This window comes from Neoarius graeffei, chromosome 6 (genome assembly GCF_027579695.1).
Source record: "Neoarius graeffei isolate fNeoGra1 chromosome 6, fNeoGra1.pri, whole genome shotgun sequence".
In the NCBI taxonomy this organism is placed as follows: domain Eukaryota; kingdom Metazoa; phylum Chordata; class Actinopteri; order Siluriformes; family Ariidae; genus Neoarius; species Neoarius graeffei.
In genome coordinates this window covers 58,188,044-58,214,801 of record NC_083574.1, presented here as the reverse complement: position 1 = coordinate 58,214,801, position 26,758 = coordinate 58,188,044, and the positions used below count along the sequence as shown (strand labels likewise).

General features: G+C 42.0%; 1 protein-coding gene across 1 annotated transcript in view; it reads right to left on the bottom strand.

The window, feature by feature from the left end:
• Window positions 1–26,758, bottom strand: part of LOC132888301 (hydrocephalus-inducing protein homolog) — a 245,581-nt gene that overhangs the window by 154,470 nt on the left and 64,353 nt on the right. Inside the window, 9 exon segments of the mRNA XM_060924370.1 lie at window positions 6,600–6,913; window positions 9,665–9,808; window positions 12,413–12,556; window positions 15,539–15,815; window positions 16,290–16,528; window positions 21,971–22,123; window positions 22,299–22,463; window positions 22,663–22,798; window positions 22,894–22,994. Of these exon segments, the coding sequence (XP_060780353.1) occupies window positions 6,600–6,913; window positions 9,665–9,808; window positions 12,413–12,556; window positions 15,539–15,815; window positions 16,290–16,528; window positions 21,971–22,123; window positions 22,299–22,463; window positions 22,663–22,798; window positions 22,894–22,994 (1,673 nt within the window).

Sequence of the window (26,758 nt, the reverse complement as noted above, 5' to 3'; positions counted from 1 at the left end):
AATACATCAAAACCACTCCCAGAGATATCACCTAGGCCTGTATTTTACAGATGTGAATAAGTTGAACCAATTTGTAACCAACCTAATATGTCACTGTCAGTCTTTCTTTCTTATAATGTAAACCCCAAGCTAAAATCAACTTTGATCATGTACAATTCTATATTATTGCCACAAGCCACAGAAATGTATGCTAAAATCCGCAAAACAATAGCCATCCTAAATATTATTTAAGAACTTTGATAGTTTTAGCTGATATTTAGAGAGTTTTTCAAAGGGTTATGGTGGTTAAATTGCTGATTTTCTAAACATATGCCATGTCTATTTCAGACGTGTCACATCCATAACGGAATTTCGTCACATCCATAACGCTGACTTTTCCTTCCGAAACTCTGCGCGAAATACAAAATATTTTAAACAAAGATTTTTTAATATTCACCTTGGACCCCTCTATCAAATGGATATCTCCATTTCGACATTAGGTTTACAATTTCACAGAGTTTGATAAAAATGTACAGTAACCCAAGAAAAGTGATACTTTTTCTGTCACATCCATAACGCATCTTTTATTGGCATTTTCTGGCATGCCCTAGATGTACTATGGGAATTGTTCTTGTTCTATCACTTCTCCAGTATGGTACAGCCTTAAAATATGCAACACCTGTTTAAATACTGGGAGACAATAAAACATGCACTGGGTCATTTGTTGCCATTTTGAGTTCAAGTGTCACGTCCATAACGCTGGAATTGCTCACGTGCAAGGTTTTCCTTAAGCTCAATCAGCTCTGATTGAAGGGAAGCAGCACTAGCCCATGGGCAGACCTTCAGGGCTTCAGTTGAGAATTCTGTTTTTTTTTTTTAAACCATGAATGGATTTTCAATGCACAGTAAGACTTGTTTTCCCAAAGTGAAATTTCCAAAGAGGGTTTCAAAATTTTCAATCAATTTGTCCAGGAATTCAGCATAATTGTGATGGTGTCTTCCTGAAGCTTGACTTTTCAGTTTTGGGAAGTGAAGCAGGTCCTCCTCCTGTATGTCACTTCTGAATATTTCCAGTTTCCTTTGAAAAGCATGAATAGCTGACATGAGGTTACACACTGGTGTTATTTTTGCCCTGGAGCTTCAAATTCAGATTGAGATAGCAAGTAATATCCGATAGAAATGCAGCAATTTCCATTTTTTTTCATTGTTTTGCAGGAATTCCACAAATTGTTTTGCTTTTGGACTCTTCTGATCCAACAAACATTTCTAGCTCTTTCCGTAGTGTCCAAAACCGCTCCAGTACTTTGCCTAAGTACTAAGCCACCTGACATTGTTGTGAAGAAGCAAATCAATAAATTCTGCATTAACCTCTGTGAGGAATGAGCACAGCAAGCGATGCTGCAGAGCAGATGATGCCCTCAAAAAATTGACAAGTCTCATTACTGTTGTCATGACTTCTGAAAACTTCTCTCCAAGGCTGGCACACAAAACCATCTGATGAATGACACAGTGGTATGCTATGAGGTCAGGGTGATGAGCTTTTAAGCGGGACACTAATCTCCTGTCTCTCCCAGTCATACTTGGGGCTCCATCAGTAGCAATTGAAACGTGCTTCAGGTCTATCTCTCGGACTCTCAACATCTCCATCACTGCTTCATAAATATCATCCCCTCTTGTGTGCCCATCAAGGGTCGTGAGGCCTAACACATCTTCAAAGAATTCCCCCTTCTCTTCATCAAAAAATCTGACAAACACCAGAAGTTGGGCATTATCTGTGTTGTCTGTGGATTCATCCAAAGCCAGTGATATGCATTTAGCCTTTTTAACAGCAGATTCCATTTGGTCTACTAAATCATCAGTAAGGATTTCAGTTCGTCTTACTGCAGTGGAATCAGAGAGGGGTATTTGATTTATTTTTTGTATTATGTCATCTCTCTGATTTCCCTCAAACAGCGATTGCTACTTCATTCATGCACTCCTTCACGATTTCCGTGTCAGTGAATGTTTTTTTTTGTGCTTGCCTAAGACCCATGCCACTCGCAGTGAGGCTTCAGTTGCACGCTCCTGTTGTGTGGCTGACCTATCACACTGCGTGTTGCTTGGTATGATGCTTGCATTTGGCTTATCTTTCTGGTCCTTACCTTGGAGTTTTGTGGGTAATTCTGCTCAAAGTGGCCATGTTTTGTTTCGTACTGACATTTCACGTTTCCACTTTTGACAAGGGTAACTGTCTCATTACAAATTAAACACGTTGGTTTTGTGCTCCCCACAGGCAGCACAAATGCATATTTGTCGGTCCGCTCCAACTTAAATTCACGATTTTCAGAATCCACCTTTTGCTTTTTGTCGTTTGGAGCACGCCATGATTTTTGCTTGCTAAACAAACAGGTACCGTTTGCAAATCTGCCCGCGTTGTAGTGAATGGTGACTTGCGTGATCCACAGACAGCGGTGGGGAAAAACATGCGCAGGGCTCGCGGTAACAGAGTTGTCATAGTGATGTTATAATACACATCTGCTGATTGGACATTGGATTGGGCACGAGGTAAATATATGATCGGAATTGCATCCAGTAGGGGAAAAAAGATATAGAGCATAATCACGCGCCATTGAAATCTCACTTGGATCACTATGATGAAATTAGAATATTGAATTTCATCTCAGTCCGAATTTCATTACGTTTGGGTCCAGATCCGGACTGGAGTCCGCCTATTGAGTACCCCTGCTGTAGTGGGACTTGCTGCATGGGCTCAGGTACACTTCTGAAAACTATAACCTTTGAACACAGTTCATCACTGCATCTACAAATGCAAGTTAAAACCATATATAAACAATATCCAGAAACACCACCATCTTCTCTGGACCCAAGCTCATTTTCAATGGACTAAGGCACAGTGGGAAAACTGTCCTGTGGTCTGATGAATTGAAATTCTTTTTTGAAAATCATGGACACTGCGTCCTGCGAGTTAAAGAGGAGAGGGACCATCCAGCTCACAACAGCATACAAAAAAGCCAGCATTTGTGATGGTATGGGGGTGCATGAGTGCATATGACATGGGTAGCTTGCACATCTGGGAAGACACCATTAATACTGAATGATATGCACAGGTTTTGGAGCAACATGCTGCCATCCAGATGACATCTTTTTCAGGGAAGGCCCTGCTTATTTCAGCAAGAAACTGCCAAACAACATTCTGCACATATTATAACTGCATGGCTCTGCATTAAGAGTCTGCATGCTAAACTGGCCTGTCTGACATACAGACCTGTCTCCCATTGAAAACATTTGGCGCATTATGAAGTGCACAACATGACAAAGGAGACCCTGAACTGCTGAGCAACTGAAATTGTCTATTAGGCAAGAAGGGGATGACAATTCACTTTCAACATTACACCAATTGGTCTCCTCAATTCCTAAACATTTACAGGATGTTGTTAAAAGTAGAGGTGATGCAACACTGATAAACATCCCCCTGTCCCAACTTTTTTTGAAATGTGTTGCTGGCATCAAGCTCAAAATGAGTGTGTGTGTGTGTGTGTGTGTGTGTGTGTGTGTGTGTGTGTGTGTAAAGTTTTTATTTATGTTTTACACAGCATCTCAACTTTTTTGGAATTTGGTTCATAGAAGCTAGCTGAGATAGGTTTGGAAAGTTACAACTTTCCAAGGGTTATTTGGCGTGAGATTGGCAAACAATGACGAAAAAGTTTTGGCGCAAGATGAATTTATTTGTTTGCATACAAGCCTGAGATGGGACTGAGGTTAGACATCTTTTGTCATCTGGAAAAAAATGCAAATTTCCATGAGACAGGGATAACACCAATATGTTTTGAGCATATGTCAAAATATTTCATAAATAAGATCAGCAGGGACATACACTCTGCTGTCGTATTATTGTTTTCCTTTTAGCCATGAAACTGAAGGATACACGCATGCTCAGCTCAGCATCTGTCTTGCAACCTTTTATCTTTACTAGCCCTCACCAACGAGTAAAAGCCATGATGTCTGTACTGAGAATACTGAAGTCCCATAGTTGCTAATGTGTGATGTGGTCCCATAAAGCGTTACACAGTTCTCAATATATCTTAAAGTATTACACAGATTTCGCTCTGTCAAAAAGCATTACACAGTTCTCATGAGAGGTCTTTGGGATAGACCACCAGAGTTGCATAGTGCTGTAACTGGGAAACTAGGTGCAGACTCTGAATGGGAGTCAAGTCAAGTTTTTATAGTGCTATTCACGATAGACATTGTCACAAAGCAGCTTTACAGAAAATTAAACTTTAAACATGAGCTAAGTTTATCCCTAATCTATCCCCAATGAGCAAGACTGTCATGTGATATTTTAATTAAAACTCTGGTATAATGCTGCTTTAAGAGACAGGAAGAAACAAGTGTGCCTAGACTTCTAAATGTCCAGTGTCTTAGCTGTTTGGCTGTCAGTGTGTCCCTGCAAGTCTTTGCATTGTATCCTGTATGGATATACTGATCCACCTCCATAGCACAGTACACAGTGCAAAATAATGCTGTATTCATCCCGTAAAGAGCAATATATAAGGGACACATGTACTGGTATGAGAAAGCAGATAAAAACCCATAAAACAAGCTATAAAATAATGAATCACCGAATAAAATAGTGCATTTTATGGAGGAAGAAGCTACAGTGGTGCTTAAAAGTTTGTGAACCCTTTAGAATTTTCTATATTTCTGCATAAATATGACCTAAAACATCAGATTTTCACACAAGACCTAAAAGTAGATAAAGAGAACCCAGTTAAACAAATGAGACAAAAATATTATAATTGGTCATTTATTTATTGAGGAAAATGATCCAACAATACATATGTGAGTGGCAAAAGTATGTGAGCCTTTGCTTTCAGTATCTGGTGTGACCCCCTTGTGCAGCAATAACTGCAACTAAACATTTCCGGTAACTGTTGATCAGTCCTGCACACTGGCTTGGAGGAATTTTAGCCCATTCCTCTATACAGAACAGCTTCAACTCTGGGATGTTGGTGGGTTTCCTCACATGAACTGCTCGCTTCAGGTCCTTCCACAACATTTCGATTGGATTAAGGTCAGGACTTTGACTTGGCCATTCCAAAACAACTTTATTCTTCTTTAACCATTCTTTGGTAGAATGACTTGTGTGCTTAGGGTCGTTGTCTTGCTGCATGACCCACTTTCTCTTGAGATTCAGTTCATGGACAGATGTCCTGACATTTTCCTTTAGAATTCGCTGGTATAATTCAGAACTCATTGTTCCATCAATGATGGCAAGCTGTCCTGGCCCAGATGCAGCAAAACAGGCCCAAACCATGATACTACCACCACCATGTTTCACAGATGGGATGAGGTTCTTATTCTGGAATGCAGTGTTTTCCTTTCTCCAAACATAACGCTTCTCATTTAAACCAAAAAGTTATATTTTGGTCTCATCCGTCCACAAAACATTTTTCCAATAGCCTTCTGGGTTGTCCACATGATCTTTAGCAAACTGCAGATGAGCAGCAATGTTCTTTTTGGAGAGCAGTGGCTTTCTCCTTGCAACACCTGCCATGCACACCATTGTTCAGTGTTCTCCTGATGGTGGACTCATGAACATTAGCCAATGTGAGAGAGGCCTTCAGTTGCTTAGAAGTTACCCTGGGGTCCTTTGTGACCTCGCCAACTATTACACGCCTTGCTCTTGGAGTGATCTTTGTTGGTCGACCACTCCTGGGGAGGGCAACAATGGTCTTGAATTTCCTCCATTTATACACAATCTGTCTGACTATGGATTGGTGGAGTCCAAACTCTTTAGAGATGGTTTTGTAACCTTTTCCAGCCTGATGAGCATCAACAACGCTTTTTCTGAGGTCCTCAGAAATCTCCTTTGTTCGTGCCATGATACTGTACACTTCCACAAACTTGTGAAGATCAGGCTTTGATAGATCCCTGTTCTTTAAATAAAACAGGGTGCCCACTCACACCTGATTGTCATCCCATTGGCTGAAAACATCTGACTCTATTTTCACCTTCAGATTAACTGCTAATCTTAGAGGTTCACATACTTTTGCGACTCAGATATGTAATATTGGATCATTTTCTTCAATAAATAAATGACCAAGTATAATATTTTTGTCTCATTTGTTTAACTGGGTTCTCTTTATCTACTTTTAGGGCTTGTGTGAAAATCTGATGATGTTTTAGGTCATATTTATGCAGAAATATAGAAAATTCTAAAGGGTTCACAAACTTTCAAGCACCACTATAGCTTCCTTTCTGATGACTGAGTTTCTTGGGAGGATGGTTGATGCCAGATCTGGCACAAATGGTTGGGTATAATCTTAAGGACACACAAGCATAAGGTTAAACAAATGCTAATCTAACTAACACAAATTTTCATAGCTCAGTGAACACAGTCTGATTTGCATAATGCTGTCTTGCATAATGTAAGCATTATTAGATTTCAGTCTTTATGAGCAATAATAGGCTTCTTGGGTTAACACATCCAGGAAAAAAAATTAATAATATTAAAACGATTTTGGCTTGGTTCTTATTGGAGGGTTTTTTTCTCACTTTGAGTAACATTAGCAATTTTTACTCCACCATTCATTTATAACCATGAAAGATGTCCCTACCAGATGTGGTAATGCTGTTTGTCCAGCAGAAAAGCCCAGTGGTAGATGACAGGGAGTAGGCTGGAGTTTGTCATGGTAAGCTGCTGCTGGACCTCTGTGCAGTTGGGGATGCAGCCAAAGTCCACCATGTGGCTGGAGAAGTGTAGGTTGGGAAAGTGTACCTCTCCTTTCAGAGCCACAGTGTCCCGTTGAGGATGTGCACTGTAGCTCACCTCCAGCACTTCCTCAGCCACACGGCTCACTAAATCCAGCTGGTACAAAGGATCAAAACGCACCCACAGCTCTGCTTCAGCACCAATACCCATCACCAGACTCTACATACACCAACACAGGAGAAATAAGAGTGACAATTAGATTAATTAATGGTTCAGTTAATTTCAGTTAAATCCCTTTTCACAAAGTTCAGAAAAGCTTTTTTACTCAGAAGGTGAAATACTCAATTCTAACCTAAGAAATATTTATTAATCATGTACTTTTGAAGTGTAATTGCTCATATTTGTTGAATTTGCCTTTGATTATGATGGACAGGATAAGTTTATGCACAATGTTGAATAAAACCCATGTTTATTTAAGCTGTTACAGTGCTAGTTTGGTCTCCCAAACATCAGGGTTTGCCAACATGCCCTTTGACTATTTTCCTTAAATAGTTGGAAATCTTACTGCCCAATTAAAAAGGTGGACAACTCCCATACGTTTGGCATGAGACACTTTTGAGTCCTGTCTCACACTTTGACAACACCTAAAAATATCTCAACAAAAGTGCTCTGAGAGCACAATATCCCCCGCTACAATATATTGCAAACGAAATTGCAATATGCGTACTGTCCTATAACAAAGCCTTTTGCCAAGTTTCATGAAACTCCTCCAAAAATTGTGAGAGGAGTTGATTTCAGAAGGTGAGAAACCTTTCAGGGATGGACGGACGGATGGACTTCGCCACGACATAATCCCCCTTCAGGCCTTTTGGCCAGAGGGGGATAAAAAATAATTACAAGAAATGCAAGGAAGGAAAACTTACAAACGAGAAAAAGTTTACTGTTTTATGCATTGGTTCATGACCATATTCTTACCATTCATTTATTCATTCATCTTTAGTCACTATTTTATCCTCATCAGGGTTATGGTGGATCTAGAGTCTGGGAGCAGGGACACATACTGAATGGAATGCCATGCACATTCACACCTAGGGGCAATTTATCAGCCAAAGAGGAACCCAGAGGGCTGACACTGACATGAGGAGAACATGTAAAAATCTACATGCTGTAACCTGAGCACAGGATCAAACTGCGGAACCTAGGTCTGTAAGGCAGCAATGTTGCATGTTGCACCACCATGCTCACTTTATGGAACTTATTATTCAGGTCAAATTGTATTTGGTGCACATTAAATTGTTAATTAGGTTTGTATATGAATAAATTTTAGTCCAGTCTACAATTTGCATAGATGTTTTTTCAGGCATTTGTCTGAGTATAAATGTCAAACCCCCTTTCTTTAAATTACATTAATGTCGGGTGGCATGGTGGTGTAGTGATTAGCACGGTTGCCTCACAGCAAGAAGGTCCTGGGTTCCAGCCCAGTGGCCGATGAGGGCCTTTCTGTGTGGATTTTGCATGTTCTCCCTGTGTCTGCATGGGTTTCCTCTGGGTGCTCCGGTTTCTCCCACAGTATGTAATATGTAATACATTACATAGCCAAAACTATGTGGAGACCTGACCTTCACACCCACATGTGGGCCCTTCTCACAATGTTGCCACACAGTTGGAAACACAGAATTGTCTTTGCTGTAAAATTAAGAATTCACTTTACTGAAAATCTAAACTAAAAGGCCCAAACCTGTTCCAGCATAACAACGCCCCTGCGCAAAAAGCATGGTTTATAAAGACATGGTTTTCCAAAACTTGTGTGGAAGAACTTGAGTGGCCTTCATAGAACCCTGATCTCAAAACCACTTTTGATGAACTGGAATGCTGTCTGTGCACCAGGCCTTCTTGCCCCACATCAGTGCCTGACCTGACTAATGCTCTTGCTGCAAAATAGGAACAAATCCCCACAGCCACCCTCCAAAATCTAGTGGAAATCCTTCCCAGAAAAGTGGTTTATTATAACAGCCAAGAATATTTAAAAAATAAAAATATGCATGTATGCACTATACTTAATGAATTTATGGATATATGTCTAGTGTACATATACTGTATATACTCAATGCACTGAGTACATTGTACAAATGTAATAATGTACACAATATTTCTGTAAGGGAAAATCCAGAGAAGAGTTTGCACAATAACACATCATACACATAATAGCCAGGGATTACAGTGCACCAGCCTTATCGCTGTCATTTAATGCAAGACAACAATCAAAGGAAACTGTCTACTAAAATAATTTGCATGATACTTGCATGTTAGCAAATTTTTAAATGATGACACTGAGGGTGGGGCGGCACGGTGGTGTAGTGGTTAGCGCTGTCGCCTCACAGCAAGAAGGTCCTGGGTTCGAGCCCCGGGGCCGGCGAGGGCCTTTCTGTGTGGAGTTTGCATGTTCTCCCCGTGTCCGCGTGGGTTTCCTCCGGGTGCTCCGGTTTCCCCCACAGTCCAAAGACATGCAGGTTAGGTTAACTGGTGACTCTAAATTGACCGTAGGTGTGAATGTGAGTGTGAATGGTTGTCTGTGTCTATGTGTCGGCCCTGTGATGACCTGGCGACTTGTCCAGGGTGTACCCTGCCTTTCGCCCGTGGTCAGCTGGGATAGGCTCCAGCTTGCCTGCGACCCTGTAGAAGGATAAAGCGGCTAGAGATAATGAGAGAGAGAGATGAGAGACACTGAGGGTTTGGTAGTGATTGTAATCACGCTCACAAAGTGATGGTGACTAGTGAAAAGACATCTACACCAAAGGTCTATATCAAAGATAGGTACCAACTCAGTAAACTTTTTTTTTTTTTAACCACAATGATTATTGTGCTCCATTTACTTCCTTCTCTAATAATCTCATCCCCTCACTAATCTTCTGCCAAACCCTTCCTGAAAGTTGGCATCCCTGCCAAAGAACTCTATTTGAAGAAGTGTACCTTTGAGAAGGTGAATGAGTCATCACTGGGACAGTCACAGAGCCCAAAAGGCTCAGCCAGGGTGAGCTCCAGAGAGACTGCCAATGTGGAGACATTCTTTAGATACAGCTTCTCATGCAGAGGTACAAGGGGCATGCCTGGAACCTGGAGGATATAGAACAAGCCCATCAAACTTGGAAAAAAAAACAACAATGACGACGACAACAAAACCACACACGAACACTGAACCACAACCACCCAGTGGACTGTTTGAGAAGGTCCATCAATATTTTGAACAATTTCAGTATTGTGGAACATACTATTGTAATCATATACAAATTAAATATGGAACAAAAAAGACATATAGTATGTAGTTGCCATGGGTACAGTCATCATATTATACAATAGCATATTGTTATATTGGGATATAGTTTGTTTTTAATCAATGTCAAAATAGGGCAAATATTTTTAAAAAAACACATAATATTATATTTTTATATAAAATATAATCAGAGCGGCACAGTGGTGTAGTGGTTAGCACTGTTGCCTCACAGCAAGAAGGTCCTGGGTTTGAGCCCAGTGGCCGACAGGGGCCTTTCTGTGTGGAGTTTGCATGTTCTCCCCATGTCTGTGTAGGTTTCCTCTGGGTGCTCCGGTTTCCCCCACAGTCCAAAGACATGCAGGTTAGGCTAATTGGTGGCTCTAAATTGACTGTAGGTGTGAATGTGAGTGTGAATGGTTATCTCTATGTGTTAGCCCTGCGATAACTTGGCAACTTGTCCAGGGTGTACCCTGCCTTTTGCCCATAGTCAGCTGGGATAGGCTTCAGCTTGCCTGTGACCCTATACAGGATAAGTGGCTGCAGATAATGGATGGATAAAATATAATCCAGCTTGAAGAAATAATTAAGTATCCAAAATGCACATGATTACAACTATTGACAACTGCAGCTAGCAAAAGTAACCTAACAAGCAAATTGTAGCTAAAATATGTTCATTCCTTTAACAACTTGTTTAAGTCTGTTTTATTTTATTACTTTGGATCACTTTCTCTTTTTTTATTAATATAAATAAAACAATTACTTTAATACCATATACTTATTGCATGACATCTGTAATTGCTTTTTTAATAGTTTGATCTGACGGCGGCATGGTGGTGTAGCAGTTAGCACTGTCATATCACAGCAAGAAGGTTCTGGGTTCGAGACCAGTGGCCGACGAGGGCCTTTCTGTGTGGAGTATGCATGTGTCTGCATGGGTTTCCCCCACAGTCCAAAGACATGCAGGTTAGGCTAATTGGTGGCTCTAAATTGACCGTAGGTGTGAATGTGAATGGTTGTGTCTCTCTATGTGTCAGCCCTGCGATGATCTGGCGACTTGTCCATGGTGTACCCTGCCTTTTGCCCATAGTCAGCTGGGATAGGCTCCAGCTTGCCAGTGACCCTGCAAAGGATAAGCAGCTACAGGTAATGGGTGGATGGATGGATAGTTTGATCTGACTTACTGTGTATTGCAGGAGCATTTTTGTGGTCAGGTGTATGGGCAAAGTGTTGTATAGAGCTGGGAATCTCTGTTGTATAATATTATTTTATGTTGCCACTCACAATTATAAATCTTATACTCTGTCTTATAAAGGCTTTCCTTTGTGATTCTTTCCTAATTACAGAGAATCTAATAATTTGCTGCCCATGGATTTAATCTCCACAGCAATCTTCAAAACTGCTCTTAGTTCTGTAAGATTGGTTCCAATTTGTTGAAACTAAAATTTCTTCCTCACTCCTGTCTCTTTTCTCATCCGATTCAATCACTGAGCTCCTCTGCCTTCTCTTCTCTCTCCTACTCCTTAATTGCTTTAGGCTTGCAAGCCCTTGTGCAGGAACTGTCTGTAAATCTAGCACGAGCTGTCAACATACAGACATATGGGACTGTACCAGATAAAAGAATGCTCTCAAATCAAATTAGCATTTTAAGTTCTGAAAAAGCTGCCTGGCAATGGAACTTGAAAGTAGTTGTCAGAATATCATAAAGATCTATGAAAACCACTAAGGCTGAAGCTCACAATGGAGGTAAGGTTGTGCACATGTGGTATTGTGTGTGTGGGTGGGGGTGTCAAAAACGCCATGGCTTCCCCTTGAGATAAGAATCCAAGTGAAAAGCAAAAGGGCTGAAATTTCAATAATCAGATCAGGCTTGCATTAGCAAGGTTTAATACCATTGGTTGCTTTGAATTTCATCACACTGGAGAGATTTAAAATGGAAATAAATGCCTAGTTGTTCTAAACTCCTTACACTGATATAGTATGAACGATTTAGAAAGACACCGACACAAACATAAAAAACAAATGACTCAGATATTATTTTAAAAAATGTACACTCTTCTGGCATACTATAGCGTCTCTTCCTGGGTAGAAGCCCACATCTTTGAGGGCCTTTCATGTAATTCAAGAAAATCTGTGCTTTATTGAAGCTGATATTAAAACTAGTGAATTGACCTCAAAAAATGGACTGTGGTATTTTCATGTTTATTATCTGCTCTACAGACTACGAACAACAACAATCAATCCAGTGCAGAGGAATAGGTAATTGCAACATTGCAAACATGTAGAAGAGACTGATGCTCTCCCAGAAAATAAGAATAAAGTACAAATGATGTCCACAATTTCAAGTTGAGACCATGAAGATGCAATTCACTTGGATAACATAAGTGTTTCGGAGAGTGATTTATGAGCACACAGGTTTCAGTCAGTAACACAAGATTGAGCACACAAACCTTTTCTACACAGAAGTTGAACTGCTGAGGGGAGATATTCAAGACTGGGGCAATGAATTGACATGTGATATCCGCTGTCATGATACACTCCTTCATGTTCTGATTTCCCACGATGGCATGGCATACCAGCCTTTCTCTTACCACCTACACACACACACACACACACACACACACACACACACACACACACACACACACACACACACACACACACACACACCTTTAAACTTTTCATATTCAAAGCTAAAGCTGTGATATATATACCCCTTATTCATATTCACCTTATTCATATTCTTAGACAAGCCTGGTAGTACTGATCTGAAATACAGCCATGCTCTGTCAGGACTGAGCTCCAGCTTACTGATATGTGCCATAAGTAGACTGGGTTTATCTCTGCTCTTTACTTTCACTCCTTTGTTGCTACCTATTCAATCAATAGAGGCTCAGGGCAAAAGTGCCTGAGAAGGAAGGTGATACATTGCTTGGTGCAGTTCTGTGCATTTTTGACATGATTTAGTATGTAATATATATGTATCAGGAAATGCAATAAGTGTGATATGCTTTGGTGCATCTTGTTACGTCTTTCAAAAACAGAGGTGAGTTTTGCGTAACCAAGTACACAACAAACACAATGTATAAATGACCAGTTCCTTTCCTTCCTTCCTTAGGCAACCTTCGGTCTCAAGAGACCATGGATAGCACCATGGAAGGTCAGTTTCTGGTTTGTAAGCAGCGTCTGGAGTGGCTGAGGAGCCCTATTCTGGCGTGGCAGTCCTTGCCGCACTTGTTGCAGATGAAATCTGTAGGTTGCTGCTGGCTTTGTTGTCTCTGTTTCCTTGTCGCTCTTTTCTCTTCCAACTGGCGGGCACGTCTTTCATCACCACTCTTCACTGCTTTTGTGACAGCACTCCGCCAATGGCTTCGATCATCTGCGAGGGACTCCCAGCTTTGGATGTTGATACCAGCGAGCTTCAGGTCACGCTTACACACATCCTTGTACCTGAGCTGCGGTCTGCCAGCAGGGCGGGATCCCTCAGCCAAAGCGCCGTAGAGAAGGTTTTTTGGGATGTGGCCATCCTCCATTCGATGGATGTGGCCAAGCCATCGAAGATGCCTCTGGCTCAGCATGAGGTGCATGCTAAGGAGACCTGCTCTGTCCAGGACCTCAGTGTTGGGAACTCGATCCTGCCAGGAGATGTCGAGGATTCACCTCAGACATCGAAGGTGGAAGCTCTCGAGCCGGTTCTCCTGCCTGGCATATGTTGTCCATGATTCAGTGCCGTAGAGCAGGGTGCTCAGGACACATGCCTGGTACACTTTGAGCTTGGTGTTCTCTGTGAGGCGCTTGTTGTTCCACACCCGCTTGCTCAGCTTGGACAATACAGCAGCGACTTTGGCGATACGTTTGTCGATTTCCGCATCCAGAGAGAGGTTGCTGGAGATGGTTGAGCCCAGGTAGGTGAAACTGTCAGTGGTGTCAAGCTCCCCATCACCGATGTTAATGACTGGAGGGTTGTTGGTGTCTTGACCCATCACCTTTGTCTTCTTGATGCTGATGGTCAGCCCAAACTCATGACAGGCCTTCACGATCGATCAGTCTCTGAAGCTGTTCCTGTGTGTGGGAGATCAGCACTACATCATCAGCAAAAAGAAGTTCCTTGATCAGGACATGTTGGACTTTGGTCTTGGCTTTCAGGCAGGCTAGGTTGAACAGCTTTCTGTCACTTCTTGTGTGTAGATGGACTCCGTCCTCGGAGTTGCTGAATGCATATGCCAGCAGCAGGGAGAAGATGCCGAACAGAGTTGGAGCAAGGACGCAGCCCTGCTTCACTCTGCTGCAGATCTCAAAAGGCTCAGAGGTTGATCCATTCAAGGAGACTGTGCCTTTCATGCCTTCGTGGAACGATGTTATGATGCTGAGCAGTTCTGGGGGGCAGCAAATCTTGCCTAGCAGCTGGAAGAGGCCGCATCTACCCACCAGGTCGAAGGCCTGGTGAGGTCTATGAACGCCAAGTACAAGGGCATCTGCTGCTCATGGCACTTCTCCTGTAGCTGGCGGACAGTAAAGATCATGTCCATGGTTGATCTCTCTGCCCTGAATCCACTCTGGGATTCAGGATAGATGCGTTCAGCCACGGTTTGCAGTCGGGCCAGTACCACTTGGGCAAAAACCTTTTCCACGATGATCAACAGCGAGATGCCACGGTAATTGTCGCAGTCGCTACGATCGCCTTTGTTTTTGTACAGGGTGATGTGATGATCTTGGCATTGCGCATGTCTTGGGGTACCTTGCCCTCCCTCCAGCATTGACACAGGAGCTCGTGAAGTGGCTTCAGCAGCACTGGCTTCCCACTCTTGATGACTTCAGGGGGGATGGCGTCCTCACCTGGAGCTTTGCTGCTGCTGAGAGCATCAATGGCCTTGCTCAGTTCTTCAACCGTGGGTTCTGCATCCAGCTCCTCTAAGACCGGCAAGTCTTCTATGGCATCCAGGGCTTTCTGGGAGACAGTTTTCTCTGGAGTAGAGCTCCAGGTAGTGTTCAACCCATCTCCCCATCTACTTTTTTCCTGGTCCATGATGGCTTCCCCGGTCTTGGTCTTCAGCGGGACGGTCTTCTTTATGGGTACGCCCATGGCTTGTTTGATTCCCTCATACATGCCTCGGACATTGCCAGTGTCAGAGGCAATCTGGATGGAGGAACAGAGGTGCTGCCAGTAATCGTTGGCACACTGGCGTGCTGTCTGCTAGGCCTTATTGTGGGCAAATCTTAGTGCCTGCAGGTTTTTCTGGCTGGGGTTGCATTTGTAATCGGTCAAAGCAGTCCGCTTGGACTTGATTACAGGCTCCATCTCTGCGATGTTTGCCTCGAACCAGTCAGTATTAAATGACCAATAAATGCAGGCAATCCCTATACCTGTATAACTTAATAACTGGGCAGCATTCGGGGACAGTTAGAATTGATTAACTAAGAAAAACTTTGATACTATGTACTTAGCTGTGAGTATTTCTTTTGAAAAGTCTATGGTCTTTCAGTCAGAAAAAAAACAGTTCAAGTAAATCCTCTTTGGAGCTTTAAGCCATTCAGAATGTGTTATGGTATATAGTAAGACAAAACATTTGCTTTACTTTGGGTGTATCACATGAGCCCTCCAGCAGCATTTCGGCTGAGTGACCTGGACCAAGCTCCAACCGTGTGGGCGTCAGGGAGAAGACAGGAGCACCCAAAGTTGAAGGTGCCAGTGGACCCCTGGCTTTGCTGTCCCTGGAGATAGTGAGTGGTTGGTGTTTTGTGGTTGGCAGGCCTCTGCGCCGGAAGCGGGGAAAGCCTTCAGTGGTCCAGAAAAGCTTGTGAAATCGCTGACCTCTGTTGATGATCCTAAAGTGATACTGGCATAGACCTGAGCTACATAGTAGAAACAGAAAGGTAGTAGTTCCAAATGTATATTAGTTGAGCAGGAGTCTTTTTCTGAAGCACTCATATAAAAAGATAATTATCTTATCTTAAATGCTGATGCTGATTCAGCATTACTGATCTTCCTACATTACAGCCTTGGGTACTACAAACATGCTTAAGAAAATTTGTACTATGGCATGCACAAAACTTAACGCTAACTCATACAAGACATTTATACATATCTTAAGAACAGAATTTAAAGACGCTACTGTGGAAATAAAATATGTTCACTAAATGTCACTTTGTTTTTGACTTGCAACTTCTAAAAAGAGCTATGAATTAAATTAGAAAATATTATAGAATTCTAGCTTCAAGTGGCATTGGCATGGGGCTGAACAAATAGTATGAACACACAGACCATAATTCACCCAAGTGGTTTTATTAAAACTTTGAAACAAATATAGATTGCATTTTACACTGTACCTAAAATGGGTTCCAAGGTCCAAATGAGGAGCAAAGGGCCGGTCAATGACGATGGTGGTGCCCTTCCCCGTGGCCCACAAGGTTACTGTGCAAGATTGGCTGCCGTGGACGGCCAGCTGTAATTTGTCCTGGAAGGGCAGAGCATCATAAAGATGGGCCACCAGTGTCAGTTCTAGCTGTCCCTGTGGGGGGATCTCTCCTTCTGTTGGCTCCACCCGCCACTGAGTGTTACTCTTAGCCTGCCAACAAATAATTTTATTTAAACCCTCAAAGGTGGTACAGTATAATGTGTTCTTTTCTGCAGATTACATGAAATAACACAGTGAATGCATGTTTTGCACTCACTGTTATCACATGCTCAAGTTTTCAGGCCAACTGAATTCCAACTTGTCATCAGAAATATTGTAATACATCCCAATTCAGCCCTTACTAACTATAAAGGCTGATTACTAACAAAAAGATGGATTACTAACAATAAAGCCCAGCTTTATTCCTGGAATTCAATTAGCTTCACCTTGGACTCATTTACTTGTATGTATGGCTCTGGTCCATCCTGAAGTGCTGAAGCCTATATAGGGCCCTTCAAAGAGGCAATCTCCTGCAGCCATTTGTAGGGTTGTTCCAAACTTAGTGCATATCATGGGTAAATTCAGGAGCAAGATCAATGTAATTCTCCTATTTTATATTAAACTTTGGTCAAATATCTGTCACATTTTCCATTTTGTGCAATTTTTTTTACCTTGCACAATACCAGAAAAATTCAGTTGAAATCAAGCCATTTGAGGCGAATTGGTCCACCTCTGAAAAAACTTGGCATTTGGATTTCCCAGGAAACATTGATTTTCATGACATCACGTGCGGGACGCCTCCCTCTGAATCCTACGTCACCACTGGTTTGTTTATAAGAAAACGACCCGGTGGTTTTCTGCAAATTTCTTCAATGTTATCATGTAATTATTAAAATGGTTAACAAATGTATCGTAGGAGGGTGTAGCAACACCAATCTTGATGGGATTAGTACTCATCATTTTCCAAAAGACCGGACAATGAAAGAGAAATGAGAGCGCTTGGTCTACACAGGCTGTGCACTGAAACTGCAAGCTCGTGCAGCCTGCTGGCGCTTCCACAGGTAATGTCACAAATCTGGCTCCAGACTTCCTTGGGATTTTTCCAGACGCATTTTGTTATTTTATTTTTTTCTGCTGTAGACAGATGGCCTTGTGCAAAATTACCCTTCTGGATGAGTGTGTAAAGGGACATACTTTCATATATTAAAAAAAAAAAAAAAAACGAAATTGGTCCAGAATATGCACTTTAAGTGATGAAAAGCATATGACAATCTTCAAAGGGAACAACTGATGGGCACTTTTGCTCCTAAGGTTCTTTGTACCATTTTACAACTTTAACTAAAAGGAATAAAACAACTCCAGCAGCAAGAAAACTTCTTTGGTTTAATGCTTTCATCACCACATCAGATAACAGCCCATTTGCATCGCTAAAAATATATAACACGTGTCAGTGTTTGTGCAACAGTAAAACTCTAGTTCTGGCTTTGAAAAATAATAATAAAAAAAAAAAAAAGTAATTTGAAATGGATGTTCAGAGTTATGCTCTTCAGAATTCTTAGTCTCAAGGGTGAAATTTTTGGACAGAGTAGGGCATAGGCATGATCACTTCAGAATGAACCAGAATGTGTTTGTCTGTGTTCTCCTGCCATCGTCCATTAATCTAAGGATGGTCGCAGGATAATGGCTGCAAGGAGTAAAAGAGGATAGCATGAAAGGAAAAGGGAATTTGTAGACAGAGAGTTAATGTCAAATTGTAGACAGACAGAACTAATCTGTCAGAAAGAGGAAGAGTGCAGGCAGTGTAATGCAAGTAATAATCTGCTTGTGTTTTAATAGCTATGGGACCCTAGCACCTACAATGAGGGATTTTGACAGAGCATAACTTCATAAGCAAGATGCTTCATGTTCACTTTTGATTTTTATCCATGCAGATTTTTTTAACTAAGCATCAACACACAGCACTCCCTCCATTTTGATTTTCTTTTTCTCCTCTTGAAAGCATTGTAAACTAGCTGAAAGGATTAAGAAGTTCCCATAATGTGGTGTATTGAATGACATCTCCCGGATAAAGTTTTAATTGGGATTTTCAAAGTAAGGGAGGACTGCTATGTGGGGGTTATTCTCATTAATGGCATATTATGTTTTTCTGCATGGGTCATGGGGCTATTTGCATTTATTACAACCCACCTACATCTCTTGTTCATTCAACCATGGTGAAACAGAAAGGTAACTAGACCGAATGCAGGGATAGAGCGTCTACTAATCTCAAGTGCATACTGTGATGTGGAAGTATATATTGTTAATTAAATATTAAAAGTACAAACTTTTTTGGTTACAAACTCCTCTAAAGTGAAATACGTATGCCTGCAAGATGTTAAGAAAGAGGCCCATATTTTCAGAATCATGGAGCAAGAAAATATAATTTTCATAAGATTGCAGCTTTACTGTATATGTTCTCAGTATTTTCATGACCATAGGTGCAGACAGAACCCTTTAATAATGGGAAGCAATAATGAACTTAGTGTCAAGAGAGGTGGCTAGATTGCTGCTTAAATATCAAATCAAATTAAATCTTTGCGAAACTGAGCCAACAAGTCAGCACCCTGATATTTTAGTTGTAAAAGCATCCATCCATCCATAACCACTTATCCTGTGCAGGGTCATGGGCAAGTTGGTTGCTCAGCTGACTATGGGTGAGAGGCAGGATACACCCTGGACAAGTTGTCAAATCATCACACCTACAGTCAATTTACAGCCACCAGTTAGCCTAACCTGCAAGTCTTTGGACTGTGGGGGAAACCGGAGCACCTAGAGGAAACCTACACAGACATGGGGAGAACATGCAAACTCCACACAGAAAGGCCCCCGTCGGCCACTGGGCTCAAACCCAGAACCTTCTTGCTGTAAGGCAACAGTGCTAACCACTACACCACTGTACTGCCGTGGTAAAAGCAGCTTGTTTTTATTTAATTTTGTTATTTTTATTCTATTGATTCCATTAATTATGTAATATTCTGTGCATAATCACATCGACTGATTTTCATTTCACAACCAAGTTGTTCTTTGTTTCTTTACAGATACAATAGTTGAGTCTGTTGAATGTAGTTAGTAGTTGGGTGATGTAGCTTATTTCTTTGAAATGGAGTCCCATTAATAATTGTGAGCATCCCCAAAATGCTTTCTAATGGAACAGGAATTGTAAGCCTTTGCTTAAGCAGTAATGCAAAGCCAGTTTTTAAAATGGGTTTGAAAATATCACTGCATTGGTTGACTTAGAAGGTAATACTTCCTGTTGTGCTACTTCTGTCAGAACCACTTTCGTCAAGGAACATTATTTACATTGCAGTATTTGCAACAAGTTGTATTTGGTGGGTGGCTCTGTTCTGGGACCTCTCTGCCCTTCCACGTGCATACATGGAAAGCCTTGGGGCAGGGAGAGCATGCCTCCTTGCCCTTCCATGTGCCTACGTGGAAAGCCTTGAAACAGGGAGTGCACCTCCCTGCCCTTCCATGTGCCTGCGTGGAACAGCTAAAGCAGGGAGGTGGTAGCAGCATTAATGGCTTGGATTAAGGGACCTCTCTGCCCTTCCATGTGCCTACATGGAAAGCCTTGAGGCAGGAAAAGCACCTCCCTACCCTTCCATGTGCCTGCATGGAACGCCTAAAGCAGGGAGGGCGACAGGAATGAAAATGCATTGATTAGGGATCTTAGCCTCTTTGACAAGGGCCAAAAGCAATGGTTAGATGACTGTGTCAACACCTCTCCAAAATTGTAGGTCATGGAGGTGTTCTAAGTATCCAGCGATTATCATCTATCAGAAAGTGGTCCAAGGAAGGGCAATCAGTGAACCACAGAAGAGCACCTGCACAACTGCTAAAAAAGTTAATGCTAGCAATGACAGAAGGTGTTAGAACACACAGCGCATCACAACTTGCTTTGTATGGATGGAGGAACTGCAGACTGGTCAGGGTGCTCATGCTGACTCCTGTCCGCCAAGAAAAGCGCCTACCGTACATGTGAGCATCAGAACTGGACCGTGGAGCAATGGAAGAAGGTGGCCTAGACTGGGTTGTGAGCCGGCATCATCTCATCTCATTATCTCTAGCCACTTTATCCTTCTACAGGGTCGCAGGCAAGCTGGAGCCTATCCCAGCTGACTACGGGCGAAAGGCGGGGTACACCCTGGACAAGTCGCCAGGTCATCACAGGGCTGACACATAGACACAGACAACCATTCACACTCACATTCACACCTACGGTCAATTTAGAGTCACCAGTTAACCTAACCTGCATGTCTTTGGACTGTGGGGGAAACCGGAGCACCCGGAGGAAACCCACACGGACACGGGGAGAACATGCAAACTCCACACAGAAAGGCCCTCGCCGGCCCCGGGGCTCGAACCCAGGACCTTCTTGCTGTGAGGCGACAGCGCTAACCACTACACCACCGTGGAGCCGGCATCAATGATACAGAAATGACATTGATTAAGTCAGACAGCATGAAGGGGGAGGACTTGGGGTGGAGGTGGGTGGCAAAATGGCTTGCAGAGGAAGCAGCAAAGGTAGGCACGTTAAAGCTGCTTAAATAAGGTGCTCTATGAGAGATTTGCCAAAAGAATGCATAGAAGGGAATCAGCTGACCTGACAGCTGATGGGGGCTGGCTTGAGATCAGCTGCAGTCAGCTGATGTAGCTGGGATTGAGGACTGAGCTTGATTTCGTGGCCTGCCAAAACTAAGCTACACTCGATTATAGGCATATTCATTTTTGTACACAATAATAGCAAAGTGGTGCAAATTTCAAGAGACAATATTGGGTTATTACATGGCAAAACTGTAAGTAAAGCCCAAATCACAAAAATTACACTTTTGTCTATATTAATGTAAAACCATAAATCTTCAAGATAATTTATACAGCAAGTGAGATGTAGATGTGAGCAAAATGTAAGTGAATGTATGCATCTATCAGTTTCTACTGCCTCCATTTCTGAAGTGTGATTTTCAAGATTTGAGAATGCAACAGCAGGCTTTACGCACTAAAAAATAAAACTGAAGCATTTAAAAAGCTCCCACTGTGTTTTCATGGACATAATATGCATCTGAAGCACTACCAGTCTAAACTGCTGTATTGAATCCAATGAAATTCTATTTGTAACAAAAGGTGGATGTCAGACGGACAACTGAAAAATGTCTCACAAACGGTTCTGCTGTAAATTAGCCTTTAGAGATGCTCATAGATCCTGCCTCTTAATATGGTTAAACTACTGATCATGTAAAAATGGTTATGAAATAAATTAAGACTTTATTATAGAATAGTATGAAACCGCAGTTAAAAATGCACGTAGAGCTGCATTTGAATGTTAACATTGTTCTTGAAATGTACGTGTGCAATTACATTGCTATTTCAGCAGCAAATCACCCAAGCTTCTTAAAGTTGCTGTGCTTAAGCCAGAATTCTACAGACGGCCTTAAAGACACACTTTCACAGTCGATGTACTCTCCAAAATCATACTGGCACTCAGCTCTGAAGAAAAGCATAGCCTAGTATAAAGAGAAAGTATACCTATCACTTCTTGTCACATTTTCGCAATGATTAAAATAATGTTAGACCCACCATTTGTGCCAAGAAGCAGGCCGGGATGGGGGACTGGTTGAACAACTGCAGTGTCCTTGAGATGTCAGTGAGCACTGGGATGGTGCCAAAGTGTAGCTCGGTGGCAGAGAGGGAAACAGCTGGACCCTGGCCAATACAGGACAGGAGCAATTCCTGTGGGAGACGGAAAGGAGCAAGGGCTCATTGAATGATATTGAAAATTACAGCTGAGTCAATTTGTAGTTCTATTAAAATAATCTACATTGTGGGCATGAAAATATGCACTGGTCAAGTCTCTTTGCCTGTATCTCTGTCTGATACACATGTGCTCACATACACATATGCTTACCAGTGGAGGATCCTGTCGGCCTAAAATTGCAATGAGAGCAGTAAGTTGCACTTGGCCTACTGTTTTAGCCTGAAGAACCAGAGGAATCTGCTCAGTACTAGATGGCTGGATCACTCCTCGTGGATGAGCAGTAGAGTACAGTAGAGATGGGTTCTCCTCATACTCCTACATATACACAAACACAGTGTTGCTCACATGCTGGTCAGAGAGACATGGATAAGATACAGTACTTGTGTAGTAATGCAGTAATTGTGTAGTACTTTGGGATAAGAAGAGCCTTAATCCTCTTCTCAGTCATGTTTATCTGAAAATTTACTTTCCTATCCTTCACCACAAGATACAGTAATGAACTTGGTCATTTTACCTGGGCTAGAAGGCCATAGCATGCAGGGAGATTTGTGTCATTAATCAGTGTAATGGTCTGCTCATAGGGATAACCCAGGAAGCAGTGCTGAAACTGAAGCAGAGAACTTGCCAGGTGCACTTCAGGAACAACACAGCTGTAGAGAGAATCGTCAGTAAAGAAATAACCTTTTATACTGTATACTTATATACTTTATGAACAGACTTGAGGGGGTCGCCATAAATGTTCTACCTAGCCTTAATTGGGAGAGCTAACACCCCCTCTCCAACTCCATGCACATCCACCACCAGTGCCAAACAGTACTGCTGCACTGTATTGGAGCACAAGGCCACCTGCAACAGACACACATGCAGGCATAGTTATATATACAGTACATATTACATGACTGTTTATGACACTACTCACCTCCAGATGTACCGTATGGGGGAAAATAAGTAAACAATAGTACAGTTACTGGATTTCTTTAAATAATATGAATTGTGTACATAATTATTGGAATTATCCCAGAATCCAGAATTATCCCTAAAGCGGATTTTTTAAAATTTATTTATGCAGTTCAAACAGCTGTTCTGTTCTGCAGTCATTCTAGTACTGACCAGGTAAACCTAGTACAAGTATGAATGAATGAATGAATTTATTTTTATTTTGAACATGTATATAAAAAAAATGTATGTAACTATTTGTACATACAAAAGAAAGACACCGAGAAAGTGACAAAAAAATAACTAAATAAAATAACATAAAGAGCTAAGACATTACAATACACCGCACACTGTTTGAAAAAGGAGTGGGAAGAAGTACAATACTTTTTTAATTTCCCACCCCTTTTTAACTACCCCGAAATCCAAACTACATTAATATACCTATAAAAATATATACTAGTAAGTAAATCACAGACAGACACTAGTCATGGCAGTCAGATGCTAACCAATAATACTGCAGCAGAGATCTTTAGTTAGCACTTCCTAGTCCAGGGCAGCCGTCATTAAGTGGTCCTGAGGGCTAGATGTACATACATACTTGAGCAGGTGCAGTGAAATGACTTCTTGTGGCCCCAAAAGAGCTACCATGAGTCTGACAATAATGTTTAATTTACTGAGGCTATAGCTCATCACATAAACTGTGCCTGGGATGCCTAATAAATACATTCTGTGTCTTGGAGTTTAAAAGCTGCTGTGAAATAGGAGAAAGTGTAAACCACAGACTTGCCAAAAAAGATTAAGGCTCAAGAGAAAATGCAAGTCTGGTAAGAGAGAGATAAATATGCTAATAAAGGAAGTTTTTATTCTTCTGTCAGGACAAGTAAACAGTATGAATGGCATTGATATAGCTGATGATGCAATAATGAAAAGACTACTGTGGACAGTGGAATCAATTTTACATGAAAGGGTGCAATTATTGCATTCCATTTGTGTTGTCTCCACTTGCGTCTTCTATAACATTTGGAAAATTGCCAATGTAACAAAACTGTCACAAAAGGTTATTGTTTAGTGGGTTAACTTTCTTTGTTAAATGTGAGAAAACTGATGCATATGTTCATGATGTTTTCTATGATCATGCTTGCTAGAGCTGTGTGACATAAGCAGCCCCATGGACAAGCAGAATTAAAGTACGTTTCCTTACTAGCAGTTAGTGGTGGCTGGTGATCTTTGAAATAAGGGAAGCTCAGTTTTAGGTCTATGTAATAAAATTTTTCAAATTATTTGTTATTTGTCATTTGTCAATTATTTGTCAATTTGTTGTTATTTATATGTGAATTCTGCCATGTTCTACTCTGACTCTGCCACGTAAACTTAAGCAGGCACATGAACTTAAGTGTTCCTTGCTTTACTCTTGCCTTTTGTATGCCCTGTCAAAGTTGGTCAAATCTCCAAAATCCAGTTTTGACCAAATAATACATCCCTCAGATGGTCTCATTAAGAGACAAGGCCAACAGTACATTCTCTTGGTCAAAGCACTCCCAGTTAACCAGTTTACTTTGTCATCTCAAATCAGCTGAAATGAGCGATTGTGACCCCTGATTTTTTTAAATTAAATTGATCTTAGACGGGGCGGCACGGTGGTGTAGTGGTTAGCGCTGTCGCCTCACAGCAAGAAGCTCCGGGTTTGAGCCCTGTGGCCGACGAGGGCCTTTCTGTGCAGAGTTTGCATGTTCTCCCCGTGTCCGCGTGGGTTTCCTCCGGGTGCTCCGATTTCCCCCACAGTCCAAAGACATGCAGGTTAGGTTAACTGGTGACTCTAAATTGACCGTAGGTGTGAATGTGAGTGTGAATGGTTGTCTGTGTCTATGTGTCAGCCCTGTGATGACCTGGCGACTTGTCTAGGGTGTACCCCGCCTTTCGCCCGTAGTCAGCTGGGATAGGCTCCAGCTTGCCTGCGACCCTGTAGAACAGGATAAAGTGGCAAGAGATAATGAGATGAGATGAGATGAGATGATCTTAGACGTTGATCTGTCCTGTTGTTTAATTTTGAGCCTCTCCTTGTAAGGAAGAGCATCAAATGTCTTCTCCAAAAGTAGGTTGACAACATTAGCAACATTTGCCATTTCACACAGCTAACAGCTAGCTAGCTGGTTATATTTCCCGTCTACTGCCTAGCTTAAAGGAAACAGCCTTTACTGAACCGAAATGAACGCAAGTAACAAACTCACAAACTCTGTATTTACAATTTTATTTACAGTATATACAAATGGAAATAGGAACTGCATATTGGTCGGAAAAGAATGAGAATGAGCAGCAGCTAGTCTTACGACTTCACTTGCCAACACACAACATGGACTGAGCTTGAATCCCTCCAATGTGACATCTCATCTCATCTCATCTCATCTCATTGTCTCTAGCCGCTTTATCCTGTTCTACAGGGTCGCAGGCAAGCTGGAGCCTATCCCAGCTGACTACGGGCGAAAGGCAAGGTACACCCTGGACAAGTCGCCAGGTCATCACAGGGCTGACACATAGACACAGACAACCATTCACACTCACATTCACACCTACAGTCAATTTAAAACACTATCAGTGTTTTAAAATCCTGGGTACAGTGTGGCATGGTGTAAGTGGTTAGTACAGTCGCCTCACAGCAAGAAGGTTCTGGGTTCGAGCCCAGCAGCCGTTGGGGGCCTTTTTGTGTGGAGTTTGCATGTCCTCCCCGTGTCTGTGTGGGTTTCCTCCGGGTGCTCCGGTTTCCCCCACAGTCCAAAGACATGCAGGTTAGGTTAATATGGGACGGCCTTGGGCTGAGGTGCCCTTGAGCAAGGCACCTAACTCCCAACTGCTCCCCGGGCGCTGTTAGCATGGCTGCCCAATGCTCTGGGTATGTGTGTGTGTGCATGTGTGTGTTCACTGCTTCAGATGGGTTAAATCCAGAGAGGAATTTCACAAGCGTGTGATGAATAAAGTTGTTGCTGTTGTCATATGACATTGAAAAAAGATTTGAGAGTTCCTCCAATCATCATCCAGTCCTGCCTTGCTGTCACCGACTGTCCATAGGACCCCAGTGAAGCCAGGTATCCAGAAATTACATTTTAAAAGCATATTGTCCAATAAATTAGTTAGCTTTTCTGTACTAAGATCAAAGCATATCCTGTAGTGGCAATAAACTACAGAGACGCTGAGCCAGTGTTGTTTTCGTTAACGATGACAATGACGAAATTATTTCGTTAACACACCTTTTTTTCATGACTAAAATGAGACAGTGACGAGCTAAACATAACTCTTTGATCACGAAAATATGACGAGACGTATCTGATTGTTTTCATTGACGAGACGAGATGAAAATGTTAGTGGGTTGGCTATAGGACTACCAAAATGCATGGCGTTTCCTTCAACGGCGCGTGCAACCTGTCTGCCAAATGCTGAAAATATCAGCAATGCACTGCATCCTGTCCTTGTTTGGCCACGCCCACCAGGCACAGTGTACACAGTTCGTGGACCATGGAGGTGGCAACACCAGCACAAGGGCTTGGTGGGCGAAAAAGATGCAATGATTTATGGACATACTTTACACATAATCCAGCAGAAAATAAAACAGAATGCCTTGTAGTGGGAGACAGAGGTACACGCTGTGGCTGTAAACTACAGGTACGTGGCAAGAATTTTAT